The sequence below is a fragment of the Cyclopterus lumpus genome, chromosome 12 (genome assembly GCF_009769545.1).
Source record: "Cyclopterus lumpus isolate fCycLum1 chromosome 12, fCycLum1.pri, whole genome shotgun sequence".
Taxonomy (NCBI): Eukaryota; Metazoa; Chordata; class Actinopteri; order Perciformes; family Cyclopteridae; genus Cyclopterus; species Cyclopterus lumpus.
Window position 1 is genome coordinate 18,402,019 of NC_046977.1, and position 18,968 is coordinate 18,420,986.

An 18,968-nucleotide genomic window follows, 5' to 3' on the forward strand; every position below is an offset into this window, starting at 1 on the left:
AGCCCTCAATTTGGAGAAACACAGGACCAAAGCAATGTACTGCTGAGGACGGGTGCAGCAGCAACATTATTCTAGATACCCCAAAAAAATACAATCAATATATGTTTGAATGTAAGTTTAAATGTATGTGAAATATTTTCACCGCTTTTACCTTGCTGTCAAACAGCCCTTTCTGACAGGGAAGTGAAATGTATCTCTGCTCATTCTTGCCATACAACACCATAAACAAAAACAGTAGAGACAAGTTTCAGTCAGTTCAGTTTCCCGTTGGAAAATATTCCAAATTATATATTATTTTTTTCTTTCTTAAAATACATTTTACTGCTGCCTCCGTCCACAGCATTGCATTGCCTTGCTCCCATGCTGGTACACTAACTATGGAGAAGTACCAACCCAACTTTAATCATTTGCACTATCCCTTTCAAAGATAATTCCTTTTTTACTGCTACCTTCCCTAATCAAGGTATAGTCGAACAAGATGTGTGTTATTGATAGACAGTGTGTGGTCAAAGGGCCAAAACAGAGAATTTAGTGTGGACATAATTATAAAATAGTAACTGCAAGATGTTTTTAGTTATGTTAAATCATTTGAAGAAACCCTGCTCTCTCTGTTAATCTCAGACTAAATGGCGCAGTATATTAGAGGGGCCTCCTCATTTATTTCCATGTGAAAAGATATGGTGAGCGCTCTCCTGCACAAAGCCTCAACACACAGGCACACACACACACACACACACACACACACACAGGTTGGAGTAGCTAGCTGAGCAGAGGTCACGGCAGAGCGTCCCCCCGTGAATGGTAGTGAATAGGCGTGTGTCGTGAATAAGTCCACACGCTTGTCACACTTGGCCTCCATTAAGGCGTAACAATAGCACTAAAAACACCGCCTCCCTGCGACACTCGAGGGTGCCACCTATGGCATATGCATGTGTTTGTGTGTGCGGTGTCTGCATTCACATCGACTTGATGTAGGTGTGTGTGTATTTGTAGATATTACGCTTGATGTAGTCTGGTAGGTAGCTTGTGTGTGTGTGCGTGTGTGTGTGTGGTAGGCAGATGGTGACGGCTGGTTAAAACATCCCCGACCGCGAACAAGAGCAAGTTTCTCTCTGCAAAGACTCTCTCCCCCCCCCCCCTCCCCATACTAAGTGATATTCTCCTTTCTCTCGATTTCTTCTTCCGTCTTTCATCCATCTATTTTTTTTGTAACAACCAGACTATCTGGATTCTAAAGATGTCCGACCGTGCTCTCGTTCCTGCCATTCATAGTAATATGCTTACAATAATATTTCCAAAAAGTGCTCCACGCTAAAAAGACAAAGAAATTAGTTTCCTAGTGACTTCCAAGACGATTAGTTTTTCTGATCTGCCGATGCTAATGTTTGGTTACTACTTGGTTATGGTTGGAGACCGATTGTGGTCATGGTTAAAACAAACCAACTGTGATTGTTGGAAGGGACCGACCACCCACTCATTCATCCATCCATCCCAAAATAACCTTGGGGAGAAAAAAAACAGAAGAAACCTTCGGAAGAGCAACAGAGTAGGATCCCTCTCCCCGGATGGACAGAAGTGTAATCAATGTCATGTGTACAGACAGACAACAGTTATAATTCCCACAGCTAAGAGCGGTGCCTGTCAGGTTAGCATAAACATTATTATTTTTAGATATTTGAACAAAACACAGCACCGAGTGGATGTGAATCAGCCTCTCACAAAAAAGTTCCATTGAGCCGAGCACAGAAGCCTGTAACCCAATGTGAGTACAGACTGAGGTTAAACTGTATGGCTCCAAGTATCAGTAAATTAACTAATTCAGTGCTCAGTAAGGCTCTCACAGATACAAATAAATAGTGTTGAGAGAGGGGAGATCAGATTCTACGCTGCAGTCAAAAGTCTGTACTGTGGCACTGTAGTCGGGTCAAAAACAGCAGAACATCCTATTAAAGACCTGCTGACTGCGTCAAGCAGCAGCAGCTTCCACCTGTGATTTTTCAGCTTAAAAATAAATACAAATAACTGTGGGTTTTATTGCCGGTGGGCTGCATTATCAAACCCCCGCCTCTCCTCCCTCCGTCCCCCACAGGGCCCCGGGGGGTGTGTGAAGCGAGCTTCCCCCTCCCTTTTTGTAGTTACCTTGTTTGATCTGTGCCTGTAGCGCCGGGTTGGAGGGCTGGGGGGGGGCAGCCAGCGTCCTGCGTGGAGTCTCCGGGGTTCCTCCTGGTCTGGGAGGCCTGGAGGAGGATCACAAAGAGGAGGCATGAAATATTAAAGGAGCAGGGAGGAGAGAGGAGGGCTAACACACACACACACACACACACCCACATACAAAATAAAAAGAAACACACTCGCAAAAACACAAAAAACAAGGAGCTCACACAAACAATGTTTTTATTTCCTGAAACCTACTGCTTGAATCAGAGTGTCTGTCCCTGTGCATGCATGCATGCGTGTGTGCGTGCGTGTGTGCTCGCTCGCTCGCTCTTAGGCTCCAGCCTATTGAATTTGGGGTGGAGGAAACAATCCGGAGTCTGAACTGACTGGAGGCGTCTAACTTTCAGAGACACACAAACACTTCCAATACAACAATCAATGGAGTGATCAATAACAAGTTGTCAGGCAACAAGCACAGCCAGGGAGCTTTACTATATGAAAAATCAACTGTAAGGACTTTTTGAAAAGTGACAAGAGCATGTTACAAAGTGTTAATATGGAGATACATGATTTCAGTTCACTTTATTTTATTTTACATACCCCAAAATCACAAATTACCAATTTGCCTCAGAGGGCTTTACAATCTGTACACATACGACATCCCTGTCCCAGGACCTCACATCGGATCAGGAAAAACTCCCCAAAAAACAGAAAAAACCCTAATTCAAGATTTTTCAGAGATCATTTAGACATTAAAGAAACTGCACGTGGATAAACCTTAAACTTCTGTTGATAACAAACTGTATCAGGCTGAATAGATTCAGTATGTGGCTCGTCAGTGCAGCAGTGTGTAATTGTGTGTAGAAGATTGAAAATCTAAATCCCCCATTTTTGTTGATTCAATTCCAACTGAAGAAAAAAGACTCACTCATTTCGAAATTGTGTTTTAGCGTGCCTCAGGTGTGATTGGACGTTCAGAATCAAAATGGTGAAATGTTATTTTTTTTCCCTCTATAATTCAAACGTAACGCATTAGCAAGGAATAATGGAACATGGACCGGTAGGGTTTGTCAATGAGAAAGTGAAAATCAACCCGGTCAGACGTGTGAAGATTGTGTTTTTATAAGTGTCTGTCTGTCCTACACATTGACGGCTTGTCTTCAATCTAGAAATGTCCTTAGGCACACAGCGTAGCTAATGTAATGCAAACCATGATTTAATGGAGGATGGGAAAGAATGTCGCACAAACTATTCAGATGAACTCTCTCCACACCTGATCAAGAGGAAAACAACTGAACCTCCCCCAAAACAGAGCCAGATCCATGTGGACATACTCTTCGTATTGTAACAATATCAGAGATGGGCGACTAGAAAAGCATATTCTACCACTACTTGTCACCCTCATCTTTCTCTATGCTTATTTCTGTCCTGCTCAGTTTCTCAACATCGGGAGTTCAAGGACTTGTTCTGAGGACGAGCTCACACCCTCGAGCCAGAGTTGGTGGAGGGAGTGCTGTTTTGGTTGTGTTGTGATGTGATGAAATACTAAAAACACTAAGAGTTCAGGAGCACATCTTTTCAAACTCCAGCACAAAGGTAAGAAGCTTTCCTGCTGTCATAAATGTAAGATGAAAAAGCCCAAAACCCAAACACGTTAAAATATTCACAACTGCTAGTTTGGAGTGTCGAACTGGAGACGGCCAGAGAGAAGACCTTGGTTTGAGTTTTATGAAGAAGTCTTCAGCTTCCATCTGTAGCTGCACAATCAGCCGCTCTGCCCTCTTACTGTGATGCTCTTTGTTTCTCAAGTTTCTAACCGGCACTTGCTGTTTATCGGCTCTGTTTGCCTCGGGCCTATCAAGCTTTGATTAAGTTGCAGCACGTAGTTTTCTCATCATTTCTGATGCGAAAGCTGAAAGATCCACCGACAGTGGTGTTTTTATTGTTGGTTTGAAAACAGGACGAAATTATGAAATTATGTGTTGGTGGTACAGCGGCAGGACCTCGACTTCCGTGTTAAATCTTTCATGGAGCAATGAGAGCTCAGATCAACCACATGCATGTGCACACGCGCGCGTGTGTGTTTTGAATTTAGTTTTGATTCTGTTTGTTTTGGGTGTTATTTTAGTTTTTCAGCTAGATTCACTGACGATAGATCAGCGGTGTGTTTTGCCTGCTTAGTGAATATCTATATCTACCAGGGTTCTAGCTGATACAGTTATTCATTGTTTTGTCCCCAGCTATTAGAATCTAACTTTTGAGTTGAATCCCAAACCTTTGCAACAAGTTGGCAAGCAACACACATTGCAAAGCAATTTCACATTATTTAATAAATCTGTCTGCAATTTACAATCGTATTGATCTCTCACACGCGATGTGCGAGTGGACAGCACTCGCACATCGCAACCTCTTCAAAAAAAACAACCGCCCTCTGAGAATAACAAATAATTAGCAATGGATGATGAACAAAGAGCAAAATTAACTCCTGAGATTTCGATATTTACTGTGCTTTAATATGGAACAGATGTTTGTTTGGGCTTTAAGCCACTTGAGCTCCACAACAAAGCTTATTAACAAACTCCCTGGGACATATCATCACTTTTAAAGCTCTTATGGCTGCCATATTAGCAAACAGTTGCAGAGCAACATTGTCATTCTGTTGGAGTCGTGTTTTGGTCTTCACCAACTCTTTCTTAAAAAGACCTCTTCTACTCAGTAAAACTAATCGGTTGAATTAAAAAAAGATAGAAAAGCATGTTCAAATATTGTACATTTCTGCGTGTTTGTTTGTTTGTTACCTGACTGGCGCTTTCTTCATGTGCTCTCCGACGAAGGTAGCGTTGGTCATGCCCATCAGGGTGTTGGCCAGTGAAATTATAGACAGCAGGTGCTGTGTGGTGACTGCCCTCGAAACGCCGTACGTCCCTTTCCCCACGATGTCTGTCAGGGTCAGCTTCAGACCAGTCGCCAGGGACAACTGCCGCAGCAAAGACTCCTGGGAAACAGAGGCGGTCGAATGAACCAGGGAACCCCTGAAAGTACTGTTGTGTGTTTCAAACAGATCAACATAAGTGAGCTGTCCTGTGTTATTTTTAAACAGGGTATTTGATAAGTTTGCCATTTGCAGGTGTTCAGTTGTGTTCATTAACTGATTATCATACGTGCACCATAAATGTGCCACAGAAATGTTAATCTCTCATTGATACTGTTATTACTGCAATGTTTGATGTTGTCCTGTGATCATTCGAAAAAGGAAGTGTAACCAGGTAGATCATTTGAGTACTTAATCATTTTATTTAAGGATTATTTTCTAATTTTTATGTAACAGACTGTTAATTTAAGTTTTAAAGTCATTCTAATCTAAATATATTTCCGGATGTTAAACAAACTGTCAATGACAGCAGTTTTACCCAGAGGTGTTCTCATTGGTGATTTCGGAAACTGCAGACTCCTGATTGGAGAAAGGAAAATAAGTCCCACCCTCCTAGCAGGAAGATGAATTGACGTTACGGAGGAGGAAATATGCGAGTGAGCGGGCACTTATTGTTTTCACTAGTTTCATTAGTTCAGCCGAGAGAAGTAAAACTGTTAGTGACGCATTGTCTGCGTTATAAGACTGCACATGCGACGGGAGAGAGGTGATTCAGAGGAGACCTTTACGTCAGGAGTTCACAACTTTTGGCAGCGTCTTGGCTAGGTTTTTTGAGGGTCCCTGGATACCTTGTGATTCTGGATGTTGGATGTTGAACTCTCCCTGATGAGGGAGATGGCGAGCCACCCCTGAAATTTGAATATCCTGCTGACACTAAGCGGGTTACAGAAGCAGAAGCCAATTCTTTTATTTTATTTTACTTCAATAATGTTGGACTACTGTTTTATTAATTGTATTTTTTAAGAATTTAAAGTTAAACACTTTGTGTTGGAAACAAGGGGCTACATCCAGGTCTGAAAAATGAAGCCAATGTGAAAGTGTCTTAAAAATGTTGTTTTATGGACCATCAGGGGGCAACCTCTGGTTGTAAAGATAAGTCGGATTCTATAGAAGTGTGAAATGTGAAAATGACTCTACTTCTCTCTTGATTTATTCCCTCAGTAAACATTTTAAACATGAGTTTATGGTCTCAATCTCTAGTTTCAAGTCTTCTTCAATACAGCATGATGTTCTTTTAATAAATGACGGCCCATTTAGAGTCAAATAGACCATACATCAGAGTGTGCTTTAGGGCGGGGCTACAAGGTGATTGACAAATTGCTACCACGGCTATGGTCAGCATTCAAAAGAGTTGGAGGTTCATTTTTTTCCACTAACTACATGTAGTTTTATTAGGCCAGTTTTCCACTAGCCAAAATTAACATCACAATTAATATCACAGTTAATATGAATAACATATGTACCTTGATCACTAAGCTAGCTATGTAGCACTAGCATTAGCTGAACAGTACTTGAGCCCCCGTAGACTTGCTCTTCCCCAGATCCACCCATGTATATATGGTCACTTCTGGCTCCAAAATACCCCCCAAAATGGCGACAGACAAAAATGCCAAACACCAGGCTTCAAAACATCAGTCCACAAACCAAAAAGTGACATCACGATGAGTACGTACACGTATTATATGATGGTTGGATCCCATCATTTATGTTATTAGGTACTAGTTTGGAATTAAGAACCTGGTGGCATTTAGTATTTAGGACACATATTATTGATTCAGTTAGTCTACTGACTATCTTTTCACTGAAGCAAACAATGATAGACTGAATAAAATAGTTAGTTGGTCAAAAATAAACAAAGATCACATTGAAAAAAAAATCAATGTCACGTCATGTCAACGTGATCAATCATAAAAATTGGCACTGATTAATTTCTCTCAAACTGTTAATCATTTGTATTTATACTTAGTAATGATTTGTCAGGGGTCAGAGGGCTGTATCAGGTGGCGCCAGACAGACAAGTGAGTACCTTGAAGGTGGGCAGCATGAGGGACATGTGACCTCCTCTGGAGATCAGGCCGAAGGAGATGGGGCAGTGCGGCCTGAGCATGCCCAGTCGTTCCATACAGATGCCGTCCAGCTGTTCGTTGAGGCCCCAGGCGTGCAGGCAGGACATGAAGAGTTTGGCCGTGTCCATCGTCAGGTTGTACTCTAGCAGACTCAGAGACTTGGACTTCTCCTCCCGCCTCCTCATCTCCTCCTCTTCTTCCTCGTCTTCGTCCAACAGGTGCTCCTTAATGGTCTCCTTCATCGTCTCCTTCACCTGGTTTAGACAGGAGACAAGTACATTAAGTATAAGAACAGCCCAAGATGAATACCATCCTGAAAATATTAAGACAAAATACATCATAATACGCTGACTTTGCTTGTTTGGTAGCAACATATTTCACTTTCTTTCCCCTCCTTTGCTTACTGACCTGTTTGAAGATCTTGTTGGCTAGGAAGGACCCCCCCTTGTCAGCCCCAGCCTGGCTCTTCTGCAGTGTCTCTGGAGACACCAGGATGGGGTTTGGTCTCTGGGCTTCCTCCGTCAGCAGCTGAATGATCACCGCCTCGACGTCAAAGAACAGCACGTGCATGTCGGGGTCCTTCAGGTTGGTCTTCATCGCCTGGACCACTAGGGCATTGTGGGAGTATTTCGGCAGGTTGCCCTGGGAGGATGGAAGAGGAAGAGAGAGAAAAAAAACTGATTAGTGGAAATGATCCCTATAAAAAATACAACATTGTTTCCACTTCAGAGAATAATGATTTAAATCAGTCATCCCTGTCATTCAGACACACACAAACGCACAACCCATTAGCCGTAAGTGCCAGCAATACTACAACATTGCTCGATTTTGTTATTGTATGAGCCGAGACACCTGCGTTTGTTGACATGGTAATGACCTGAGACGGCAATCAGACAGTGGTTCGAAGGAGGAGTGATTAAGGGAAATTAAAAGAAGAAACTGTCGTGAGCTTCTTTTTGATGTTACTGCAGTAGTATTTTATATGCTGTGGCTCAATGCATAACATCAGTATATGCAGCAGCGGTGAACTGCAGTCCCGCTGCGGACGACATACTTGACTCAGTCTCCAAAGCATAGAAGCCCTGCCCCCTGCACAGAGCGCTGTTTGCTTGTTTATGCAATGCATCAAACTGGGACACCGCACATCCTCGGGTCCCCAAAAATGCACCTAAGTGGGAAGTAGGCCGGATGAGAGGGATGCTTTTCCTCCAGCACAGAGTTTATTTATTTATTTATGTATTTATTAATTTAACGGTTGATTCTAGCACAAACCTTTGCCACAAAGACTTCCTGGAGAGCACTGTGCGTGCACTGGCAAGGTAAATGGGTAATAATAAAGTTAGTGAAAGCTTGCTGACATTTTAGTTTTGAACATTGCAGTTAACACTCAGGGAACATGTTTGTTTGAATTCTTGGATTTCTTTTGTATCTGGGAAAAGCCAAGATATCTGAGCCTCATTCCCATGTTTCAGTGTGTGCGTGTGTATATTTGAGTGCGTTATTTTGGTGGATGAACACTGCCATCTAAAGGCAATCAGCCACATGTGTTGTTGTCTGAGGTGGAGATACAGAAGCTGGCACTCACTATGTTTTGGTTTCTGACTCAAATACGGACACCATTTTTTTTAAAGTGTCTCTTGAGATCTCCTCGTCTTTGAAAAAGAAACAACTGACATTTAATTTAAATTTATAGTAGGCCTAAAGGTCATTGTCCTGCAGGGCCCTTCTAGAAAACACCACTGGAGTCTCACACACACACACACACACACACAATCTTGAAAGCACGATTTTTTATCACGATCATTCATTGATTTTAAGGACAAAAGCACTGCTTGCGCTTCCTTGCTCTGCATTTCTGCTAACGCACAAATCTTTTTATCAAAATCAGATTGAAAATAAAATAGTTTGGCACCGGTTTGGTTTTCAAAATGAGTAACATACAAGCAGGCAATATTTATCTTTTACTAGGTCGGTACGTTCTTCACAGGTTGCCGCTGTGGCGTGTGCAGTGGTGCATGAAACCTCCACAAAATAAGTGAAGCCAAAACCTCTGGATCGCCCACTTTGTGTGTGGCTAGTAGTTTTTGGCACTTGATTTTGATATGTGGCGGAATTTTCTATGAGCGGAGCATGTGGACTGCGATTAATACTATGGCTCTGCTCGGCAATGAACATGATCACGATGATCACTGTTGCTTGGCCATTTAAATCATGTTATTTATTTTTTATCTTCAAAAAAAAACCTTGAAGCTCTTACGCATGTTTTTATTTCATGTGGGTCAAGACTGTTGCCTCCTTGAGAGTGGTCTGACCCTGGGAACACATCAAGTTTGTGGGACCCAGGCGGTCAGGTAGCAGTGGAGAACATGGGATTGTGAGTAGCTGACGAATGATAGGTAGGTGTAGCTCTAAGTATTGCTCATTGTTTTACTCATTGCTCCATCACTGAGCTCCATTGTTGCTATGAACTATGAAAAACACATCAGTGAGCCACAGTGCTGCACGGGGTGACATATTCCTTTAGTACCATGAACGCACATTGTTATCTGTCCCGCACACGCCGTCCTGCTGCCACAAACACTCACTCGAGCAACCAAATGTGGATTAATCCGCCACTGAAAATAGTCCACAGCGAAGGCTTGTTTTCCTCGTGTTTGAGTAGCGCTTGATTAAAAACTACAGTGACCAGCTGTTTGAGGAAGTCTTTTGCTCAAATTAAACTATAAATTCAGGAGCCTCTAAATAACCAACAGGTTTGGGATGAGAGCCTCAGATGGGAGAAGTTAAACTAACGCTTTCACTTCACTTTGGCCTTTAATGAAGAAGGCTTTGGTGGAGAAATAAGACTTTAGACCAGGGGTGGGCAAACTTTTTGGCTCAGGGGCCACATTGACTTTAAAATTTCGGGTCGGGCCAGTATCAGATGGATGGAGAGCAGGGGCGTTTGTAGGATTCCAAGAAAGGGGTGCTAAGCCTCAAGGGGAGTGTCACTCTTGTTAATGTGTGCGCACATTTTTCTTGGGGCCCCTGATATCCATTGTTTCTGATAGTTCATAGATGATTCAATCAAAAATAGTGTGATTTTGCTCTGTAGTTTTGCTTGCATTCAGTATATGATAACACAAGAGACAGAATTTCAGGGTCATAGTGATATTTTATCCTCATTTGGACACTATCACTGAGATAAAGATGAACTAGTTCAGTGTCAAATATACCATTCAATGGAAAAAAATATTATAATAATCTACATTAATGCAAAGAATAGAGAGATGTCGATAGTTATTTCTTGTATTTCGAATTCGCTTGTTCACACTCGCTCAATGGAGACCGTTTCTAACTTCCCTTTCATTTGCCTCAAGTAAATCTGAATGTAAGCAGGTAGCACTCGTTAACAGCCACATTCTGTAACTACCTGGACTTACAGGTAAACCTGAATGTAAGCAGGTAACACTCGTTAACAACTACTGACAGCCACATTCTGTAACTACCTGGACTTACAGGTAAACCTGAATTTAAGCAGGTAACACTCGTTAACAACTACCGATACCCCCCTAAAATAGGCCTAATGAAGCCCCTGATGGAGAGTGTTTGTGTGAACCAATATGAATTACAAGTAAAAGCCAATAACTAAAAAGTAAAGAAACGGTTTCAGTGGAACAGTGTTGTTGGTCCGGGGCGGTGCAGTCCCGTGGGTTTGATGTGCGTTTGTTATGCCAAGAAAAAATACTCTGGATGCAGCTGTTCATTTTACAACTCTAAAACTTAAAAGAAAGTGACATGCTAAATTCAAATTAACGGAACTCTTCGAAAGTTAATGCTTTACGACGTAATTCCAAAGGAAGCAGCGCTTTCCAGCGGTATGCAGTACATTACGGTAATCTCTTTCCAGCGGTATGCGGTACGTTACGGTGAGCTTGCCTGTGAGGGGAGGGGTGGGGGTGAGCAGCGAGCAGCAGGCTGGACTCGCTGCCTGCAGCAGAAAGCGTGACGGCACTCTTTAACCTGCCGTGTTCTGCTGCAGGAGCGCGCACTCGCAGCCCTGAGGGTACAAAGCGTTACAGCGGTCTTTACTATAATTTATTATTCATAATACTCGGCGGGCCGGATCAAAACGCCCAACGGGCCGGACCCGGCCCGCGGGCCGTAGTTTGCCCACCCTTGCTTTAGACACACTTGTCGTGCCATGAATTCCTGTAGCAGGTTTCACAACAATCCAGTCAGTAGTAACAAAATATCATTTTGATATCAGCACAGACTTTTATAGCTGGAGTGAAAATGTTAAGATACTCAGCCGAGTCCTGATGTTGGAGGGGTGTTTATGTGAAGCTTTTTGTCAATGTTTTTGTCAAAGCACTGGCTTTACCTACTTTTGCTGTTTGCTATTTATTAAAGCCATACTTCTGCTAAATGCTGTTCAGATTTTACACACTAGAAATGATCCAATACAATTTTTAATTTCCGCGATATCTGTTCTGATACCTGAACTTGCGCTTTGGCCGACAAAGAGTACCAATTCGATCCTGTGTGTTAAAACCAACATTTCCTCTCTAAAATCTATTATATTTTGCTGTTAAAAAAAGTCCTTCAAACACCTACAGTATATTTATTTAAATTTCCCACCAAAAGTAAAACAATTTACAAGATTATACTGCAATAAGACTTTATAATAAATCACCTCTGGCCAGATCCTCCTCAGATTGAACAACATCAATAAACCTTGCACCGCTCTGTTATTTAGACTTGATAGTCTGACATTACAGGGTCATTATCTGCCATTACACGCAGTAGGGGAGCTCACACAGCAGGGAGAGTGGATGGTTTTGACCCATAATTTGAGTAGATATGAGCGAGAAATGCCACAGAGGCGGGAGGCAGAAAAGAGAAGGGGGTCGGGGTTGTGTTGCCCTTTTCAGAAAGGTGCTGTGATTATGAGCAGTTATGGCAGGAAAAACCCGGGGAGACAACTACAATAAAAACCGACACACGGAGGGAAAAAAGAAACAACACACAAAGGTTATCTGGTGAAAGGGAAGAGGAGAGAATCGACGAAGCTACACAACAGCAGGAGGATGACGAGGACGAGGAGGATGGAGGAGGAGGAGGCTAAATGGATTCCAAGTCAGACTATAAAAGTCAAACTGCACAAGCGGCTGAACTAAATAAATAATTCATGGCATTTGTTTTCTGAGCTGGGAGGCCCAGATGGGCGGGGCTTACTGCATCAGTGCAAATCAGATTATCCATGTCTGACAAGTGAGCCTCTGATCCTCGGAGGGGGTCGCCGCAGACAATCTGTAGTTTGAATGGCGATTTGTAAGAAGGGTTACATATTGAAAACAAATCGGCGTGGCTTACTGTCCTGGTGCCGGGAAGTCCGGCAACTTTCTTCTCTTTTTTTTTTTACTGCTTTCAAATGCAGCACACTTGGATGAAATGTGACATGTAAAAGCTATTAATCCTAACTCGTACATACAACTAAGAATAGACCTGATGTATCAGCTGGTATTCAAAATGAAGTCTTAATACTGTCTCCAAAAGCCCTGTTTTCAGTAACGTTGTTCCTGTGCTGCTGTACAAACCAGCATGAATATTTGAAATAATTGATTTGAGCCGATCCTTTTACATTAGAGGAAGAATTATCTATTCTTCACTCATCAGTGCATTCACGGACATGCCCCCCAATACCTAAAAGAACTACTCACCCTCCAGACCTCCTCATTCACCCTCCGTTCTGCAACCAAAAACACCCTCCAAGTCCCCAGAACCAAGCTCCGCACTATGGGCGATCGGGCCTTTTCCTTTGCAGCTCCGAGGCTGTGGAACACCCTCCCCGACCATCTGAGGGCCCCACAGACTGCAGAGGCTTTTAAACGTGACCTGAAAACTCACCTTTTTAAGAAAGCTTACTGCTAAAATATCCTTTATAGGCTCTGCTTTTAAATTTATTTTAAATTTATCTTAAAAATGTTCTTGTTTTATTTTCCTGCTCTGTAGCACTTTGAGATTGTTAAAATATAAAGTGCAATACAAATAAAATAGATTATTATTATTAATGCTGGACAATGGACACAATCTTTGATTTGACAAGATTTGGATTTTGTTTGATGAAATATACTGCAGCTAGTTTTAAAATGTTCAAAAGAGATTTGAACAGTTTTTTACCTTTTTGACATTTAAGATAGCTCATCCTTCACTCGGAGACAGCAGTGGTGTCACACACACACAGTCACACACAAACACATACACACGCTGTAGTGTTGACCTTTGGTTCGTGCCCACCAGAGTTTTAATTGGTCTGACTTGAGCCAGCTATCTGACCGAGCTGTCCAGGCTCTGTGTGTGTGTGCTTTAACGGTATTGTCTGGTTTCTGATGAATCAAATAGAAAGAGACATAAGGAGAAAGGAGCCTTCTGTTATGAATCCATTCATGCTGGCTGGACATTCTTAATTGTCGATCTGGAAATTGTCAAAGAATAGTGAAGAACGTCCGTCAGTTTTGTGGATTCAGAATGTCGTCTTCAAAAGGATTGTTTTGTCCAGACACCATTTATAATCACGCAAAAAGCAACAAATCTTTATATTTGAGAACTAGAGAAAATTTCATGACTGATTAGGAAATTTCTTACAAAATGTAACCCTCCCTCCACCCCCTGCTGTGGTGGGACAGTTTCGTACCTTGTCGGCGTTGTCTGCAGCCAGCAGGTTGGTGGCGAGCGTCTGCAGTTTGTGCTGGGCCATGTTCTTCAGCGCCGCGAGGCTGCGGCGGGTCATCGCCTGCTTCAGGTTGACGGCCGAGTGGCTCAGGGCATCCACGGTGGCCGGGGCCAGCTCGTCACAGGCGTTCAAGATCTCTACCGCGGTTATGCCCATCACGCAGCGGTCCAGGGCTCCTGAAAACACAGGATGGAGTCAACAAGCCTGTCCCTCAAAACCGTTGGGGGTAGTTACTGGTCGGATTGTATCTTTGCATCTCATTTCGATTCAATTCAGTTTATTTTGTATAGCCCAATATCACAAATTACAAATTTGCCTCAGAAGGCTTTACAATCTGTACACATACGCATCTCCTGTTCAAACGATTGTTTCCCAGAGATGCTCCTAGTCCCAAGGGGATAAATCCTTTGGTGACCCCCTGAACTTTTTCTCCGGTGCCTCATTTAGGAAATATTTAATTAAGTTAGACATAAGAAATGGCAGCAATATTTTAGAACACAAAACAAAAGCAATAGTGTACACTATTTCAGAATATTTTGGATCATAACCTCATATCCATGCGATGCCACAAGAAAGGAGCTTCGGGCAAAGGGGACGGGGAGTCTGAGTCTAGTATGGAGGACTCACATTCCTGGATTCATTCCAAGGATCCAGGAATGTGGATCCTCTGAGGGCAGTGATTCCCCAAGACGGTACAGTCTTGGCAGAGTAAAGTGGTTTCTCCATGATAAGGACCCGGAAGGGAGTGAGGACAGAGGAACACTTTTCCGATATATTGAAGCTATCTTGCTCTATTCAGCGCCACATGGCCGGTAAAGGCAGGAAGGCTTTACACCTAAGGAGCGCCTCGGACTGAAAAAGGTAGTGCAGAAAATTGAGGAAGAGATAAAAGGAGGGTGGTGTAGGTGAAGCACACAAGGCCGGAGACCCAGTGGAGCGACCCTGAGGAGACTGATGGAGGTAGCCAGTCCTGGACTGGGAGGCGTGTCGGCGGTGGCTTCCCTGCTCCGGAGGACGAGGACGAGATGCTGCAGGAGAGTGAAGGAAGAGCAATGTCCCGACTCTGCAGAGACTTGAAACTGAATGGGGTCTCAGGACTGCAGCCTGGCAGCTGGTCGGCCACGGCGCGGATGAACAAAGCCGTGGTCATTTTTCTGGAGAGCGCGAGTAAGGCTAACACGGTGGTGGAGAACGGGATCCTGGTGTACGTACCCGTTCTTCCTCTGTGCACGCTGGCGGTTAGAGTGACGGTGTCAAACGTCCCGTAGGATGGGAGCCTATTTTTGAAACTTTTTTTTTATTACTGCCACCGATGTTTTCTGAAGAAGTCTGACTAATGAAGATGTCTGTGCAATTCTTAATGTGTTTTCTGATAATATTTGTCATTGACGACTCTCTAACCGGTGGGAGCGGGACTGATACTGGCTTATGGCACATTTCTCTATCATCATCACAAGCCTTGTGTCACTAAACACCACAATGGGCTGATATACCCGTTTTATGGGCTGCTCAGACTAAACTTTTTTTCCCTACAAAATCATGAAAAAAAGACAATTGTGTCCACCCAAAAAGTCAGCCCACCAGGTAAATGCCCGGTGTGTCCGATGGCCGGTCCAGCTAATTGCGGCTTGTTTAACGTCCACCTACAACCAAGGTTGGGTTTTGTCTTCAAACAGACACGGTGGAAGAGGTGGTTCACCCGGCTCTCACCTGTATCCATCTGCCAGACGTAGACTGAGCCATCGGAGCAGCCCACCACCAGGTAGTCGTCCGCCGGCCGCCACTTAATGACCTGGATGGGGAAGAGGTGTCGCGACGCCAGCATGATGCACTTCCTCTCCCTGAGGCTGAGCAGGCCGACGGAGTGGTCGCTGGCCACGGAGCAGACGCAGTGCTGCACCCGGGTCTGCAGAGGAAACACAGCAGGTGACGGTGACTCATTTAGTGCAGAACCAGATAGAAATTAATACCCTCATTGAATCCGAATGCGGGATAATCTTGCATCAATCTCCAACAATGACAATGACATCACCACCCCCCCCCCCCCCCCCTTACCATTTTAACTAATTTTAGCAACACAACATGCTTCTCCCTTTCAGAACATTCATCCCACACAGACGAACAGCAAACAGAGAAAAACGAGGGAGGAAACGAGCCAAAGACAGAGGAACCAACATGCATGCAGCTAAATGTCTTGAGATCTTACGCTGCAGTTCTCGGGCGGGACAATGAGCTGGGTGATCTCTCCCCCGTGGACGCAGAAAATGTGTTTCATCTCTCCGGTGAAAATGTCCCAGACGATGACGGAGAAGTCCACCCCTCCGGACACCAGCGAGCGCTGGTCATAGCGCGGGGAGATCTGGTACGGGTACAGGACGCACGTCACCTTGTTCCTGTGTCCCCGCAGGGTCCGATGGGGCGGCCAGCCTGCGGCAGGACGGATGGACACAGAAGGGAAGGCGTGACATGCGACGGATAGATGACGGGACTGATACACAATGTTGCTCGTGCAAATAAACAAGACATTTAAATGTATTAATCTTTGTTTTTGTGACCTTTATTGTGCTTCTGGTTTATTAGGGTCCTCGTGACTACTTCGTCGTAGAGGAACCTATTGTTTTTCAAGGAATTATTATTATTAGGGTCCTCGTGATGACTTCGTCGTAGAGGAACCTATTGTTTTTCGTGGAATTATTTTTTTTCTTTTCTAGCAATGAAATGGTTTTTGGGACCTTTATCATATCCGAAAAGTTGTTAAATTTGACATGCATATCAGGAGTGGTGAAAAATTTGATATTTTAGAGGTCTCGCATTTGGGTATAAAATACATTCTCTATAGCGCCCCCTTGAGTTGGAATAGCCCACGCTTTTTACACCCAATGACCGATTGACTTGAAATTTGGTACACATGTCTACTTGGGACCTGTTTTACAAAAGTCAATGGTGACCATAAAATGCGCCTACTTACATTTCCCGCCATTTTGAATTTTGTAAAAAATAAATTGTAATACGAAAATTTCTGTGATTCATTATTGGTTCAATGTCATTAAAGGTTATCAAAAGCTTGTTGATAACTCATTGGGTTTCGAAGATATGGGCCAATGAACCTCTAAGGGGTGTGGCCTAATATTTAAAGACACATAACTTCCAAATGACTTGGCCTATCCATACCAAATTGCTAGCCTATGTCCTTATGGCATCCCTAAATCTACCCTAATTTTTTCATAATATTTGAACATTAGGGGGTGCTGCAGTCAATCGCTCAATATCTGCATTTTTAGCCTTTTTTTCAAGTTTTTGGGAGTTGTAAAACAGCGAACTCCTCCTAGAGATTAAACCCGATTCATTCCAAAATCGGGCAGTGTGATCTAGAGACCTTAGCAATGAAAAGATATTAAAAGATTTTAAAAATATAAACTATGTGCGTAGGGTTCTATTTCAAAGAAACGCCATTCGCCATGAAAATTTAAGTTTTAAATCTGCCATACATGATCTAATATGCTCCATATTTCTCATGTCTTGACATACTGACCCTGAAGACATCCATATGATCATTTTTTAATTCTAGTCATAGCGCAACCTAGTGGCACATTTTTAGCCTTTTCTTCACATTTTGGGGAGTTGTAAAATAGCGAACTCCTCCTAGAGATTCAAGCTGATTCATTCCAAAGTCGGGCAGTGTGATCTTGAGACCTTAGTAGTGAAAAATGATCAAAGGATTTAAAAAATATAAAACTATGTGCGTAGGGCGCAACGGCAAAGAACACCATTCGCCATGAAAATGGGAGTTTTTTTTTACTTGGCCATACATTATGTAATCTGCTCCATATTTCTCATATGTCATGACATACTGACCCTGAAGACATCCATATGATAATTTTGCATTCTAGTCATAGCGCCACCTAGTGGCAACATTAAGTTACATGTTTTCTACTGTTATACCCTTCTCACAGATTAATCAGATCTCTCTCAAAATGTGTCAGAATAGACTTAAGACCTTGATAATGCTTCACCGTGATGATTGTATGGATTCGTGGAAGGGCGGCGAGTTGGAGCATCGGCGAAGTTTGATCCTTCGCCGTGACCGTATAGACCAATGTAACATGCTCGAAACTTAACTTAACACACACATTTTAAGTCAAAGACGTAGTTACCTGATATGATTGTAATGCTGCAGAATGGCAATATGGCTCCTACAAATATTAATTTAAGCAGCCCCAGTGCTACGTTTCACCTACATTTATGAAACTTGGTAGGCATATGTAAAACATGTAAACTGAAAAGAAAGTCTCCTGGGACCATGCTCTAAACGGTTACCGGAAGTCAGCCATTTTGAATTTTGTGTGATTTTTCCATTAATTCTTGTGTATTTCTTACCACTATACATTACTGAACTCCTGATGAAGGGAATTTATCAGATCCCCTTCAGATGTATTATGTTAATGCATGTTGTCTCGTGCCATACAGTGGATACAGCAAGTGGTGGACTGTTTGCAGTATAGTATAATTTCCAGCATCACTCCATGCAGGAAAAAAACGCTAACTCATAGGTGCTTACTCCGACGGTCGCAGACATTCTCGACCGCGTGAGCCGGCGTCCAGCCAGTACCCCCGACGACGTGCGAGGAGGAACGAGGACCCGCACATCGCTGCTTGCAGCTTTAATTAATTTTTATCATCTTATTTCTGTTGATCTATTGATCGGCTGATTCTGGTTAATTTCCTCTTTTGTAATGTATAACTTAGACAATTAGTCTGTTTTCATTATTTCAGCTTCTATTTTCCCCTGCTTCCCTCCCTCCCTCACCTCGCCGTAGCATGTGTTCCCCCTGCAACAGCTGGACAATGGCGGTCTGAGTGGCAGGAACCAGGATGATGCTGCCGTCTTCTCTCCCGCACACAAGGCGGCCCTGAGAGGGGATGTAGACGCTGGCTGTCACCTAAAGGGATCAGAGGAACATGTCATTCAACTCTCTTAACTTCAGCAATCTGCAATAAGAAGCCAAATACATTGCAATGTGATACACCTCCAGATGTATTGATCTTTATTGATCTACAACACCTATTCCACCTGTATGACTTTCTAACACTAAACTTA

The 18,968-nt window shown here is 43.1% G+C and overlaps 1 protein-coding gene across 4 annotated transcripts in view; it reads right to left on the reverse strand.

Annotated features, from left to right (window-relative positions):
- LOC117740298 (WD repeat-containing protein 7) overlaps window positions 1–18,968 on the reverse strand; it is a 105,000-nt gene that overhangs the window by 68,259 nt on the left and 17,773 nt on the right. For all 4 annotated transcript variants that reach the window (XM_034546612.1, XM_034546613.1, XM_034546609.1 and 1 more), the window contains exons 12-19: window positions 18,678–18,810; window positions 16,077–16,297; window positions 15,581–15,776; window positions 13,832–14,046; window positions 7,564–7,797; window positions 7,116–7,409; window positions 4,956–5,152; window positions 2,140–2,237 (exon numbers count right to left, since the gene is read on the reverse strand). In XM_034546612.1, coding sequence (XP_034402503.1) covers window positions 2,140–2,237; window positions 4,956–5,152; window positions 7,116–7,409; window positions 7,564–7,797; window positions 13,832–14,046; window positions 15,581–15,776; window positions 16,077–16,297; window positions 18,678–18,810 — 1,588 coding nt within the window. The remainder of the gene's footprint in view (window positions 1–2,139; window positions 2,238–4,955; window positions 5,153–7,115; window positions 7,410–7,563; window positions 7,798–13,831; window positions 14,047–15,580; window positions 15,777–16,076; window positions 16,298–18,677; window positions 18,811–18,968) is intronic.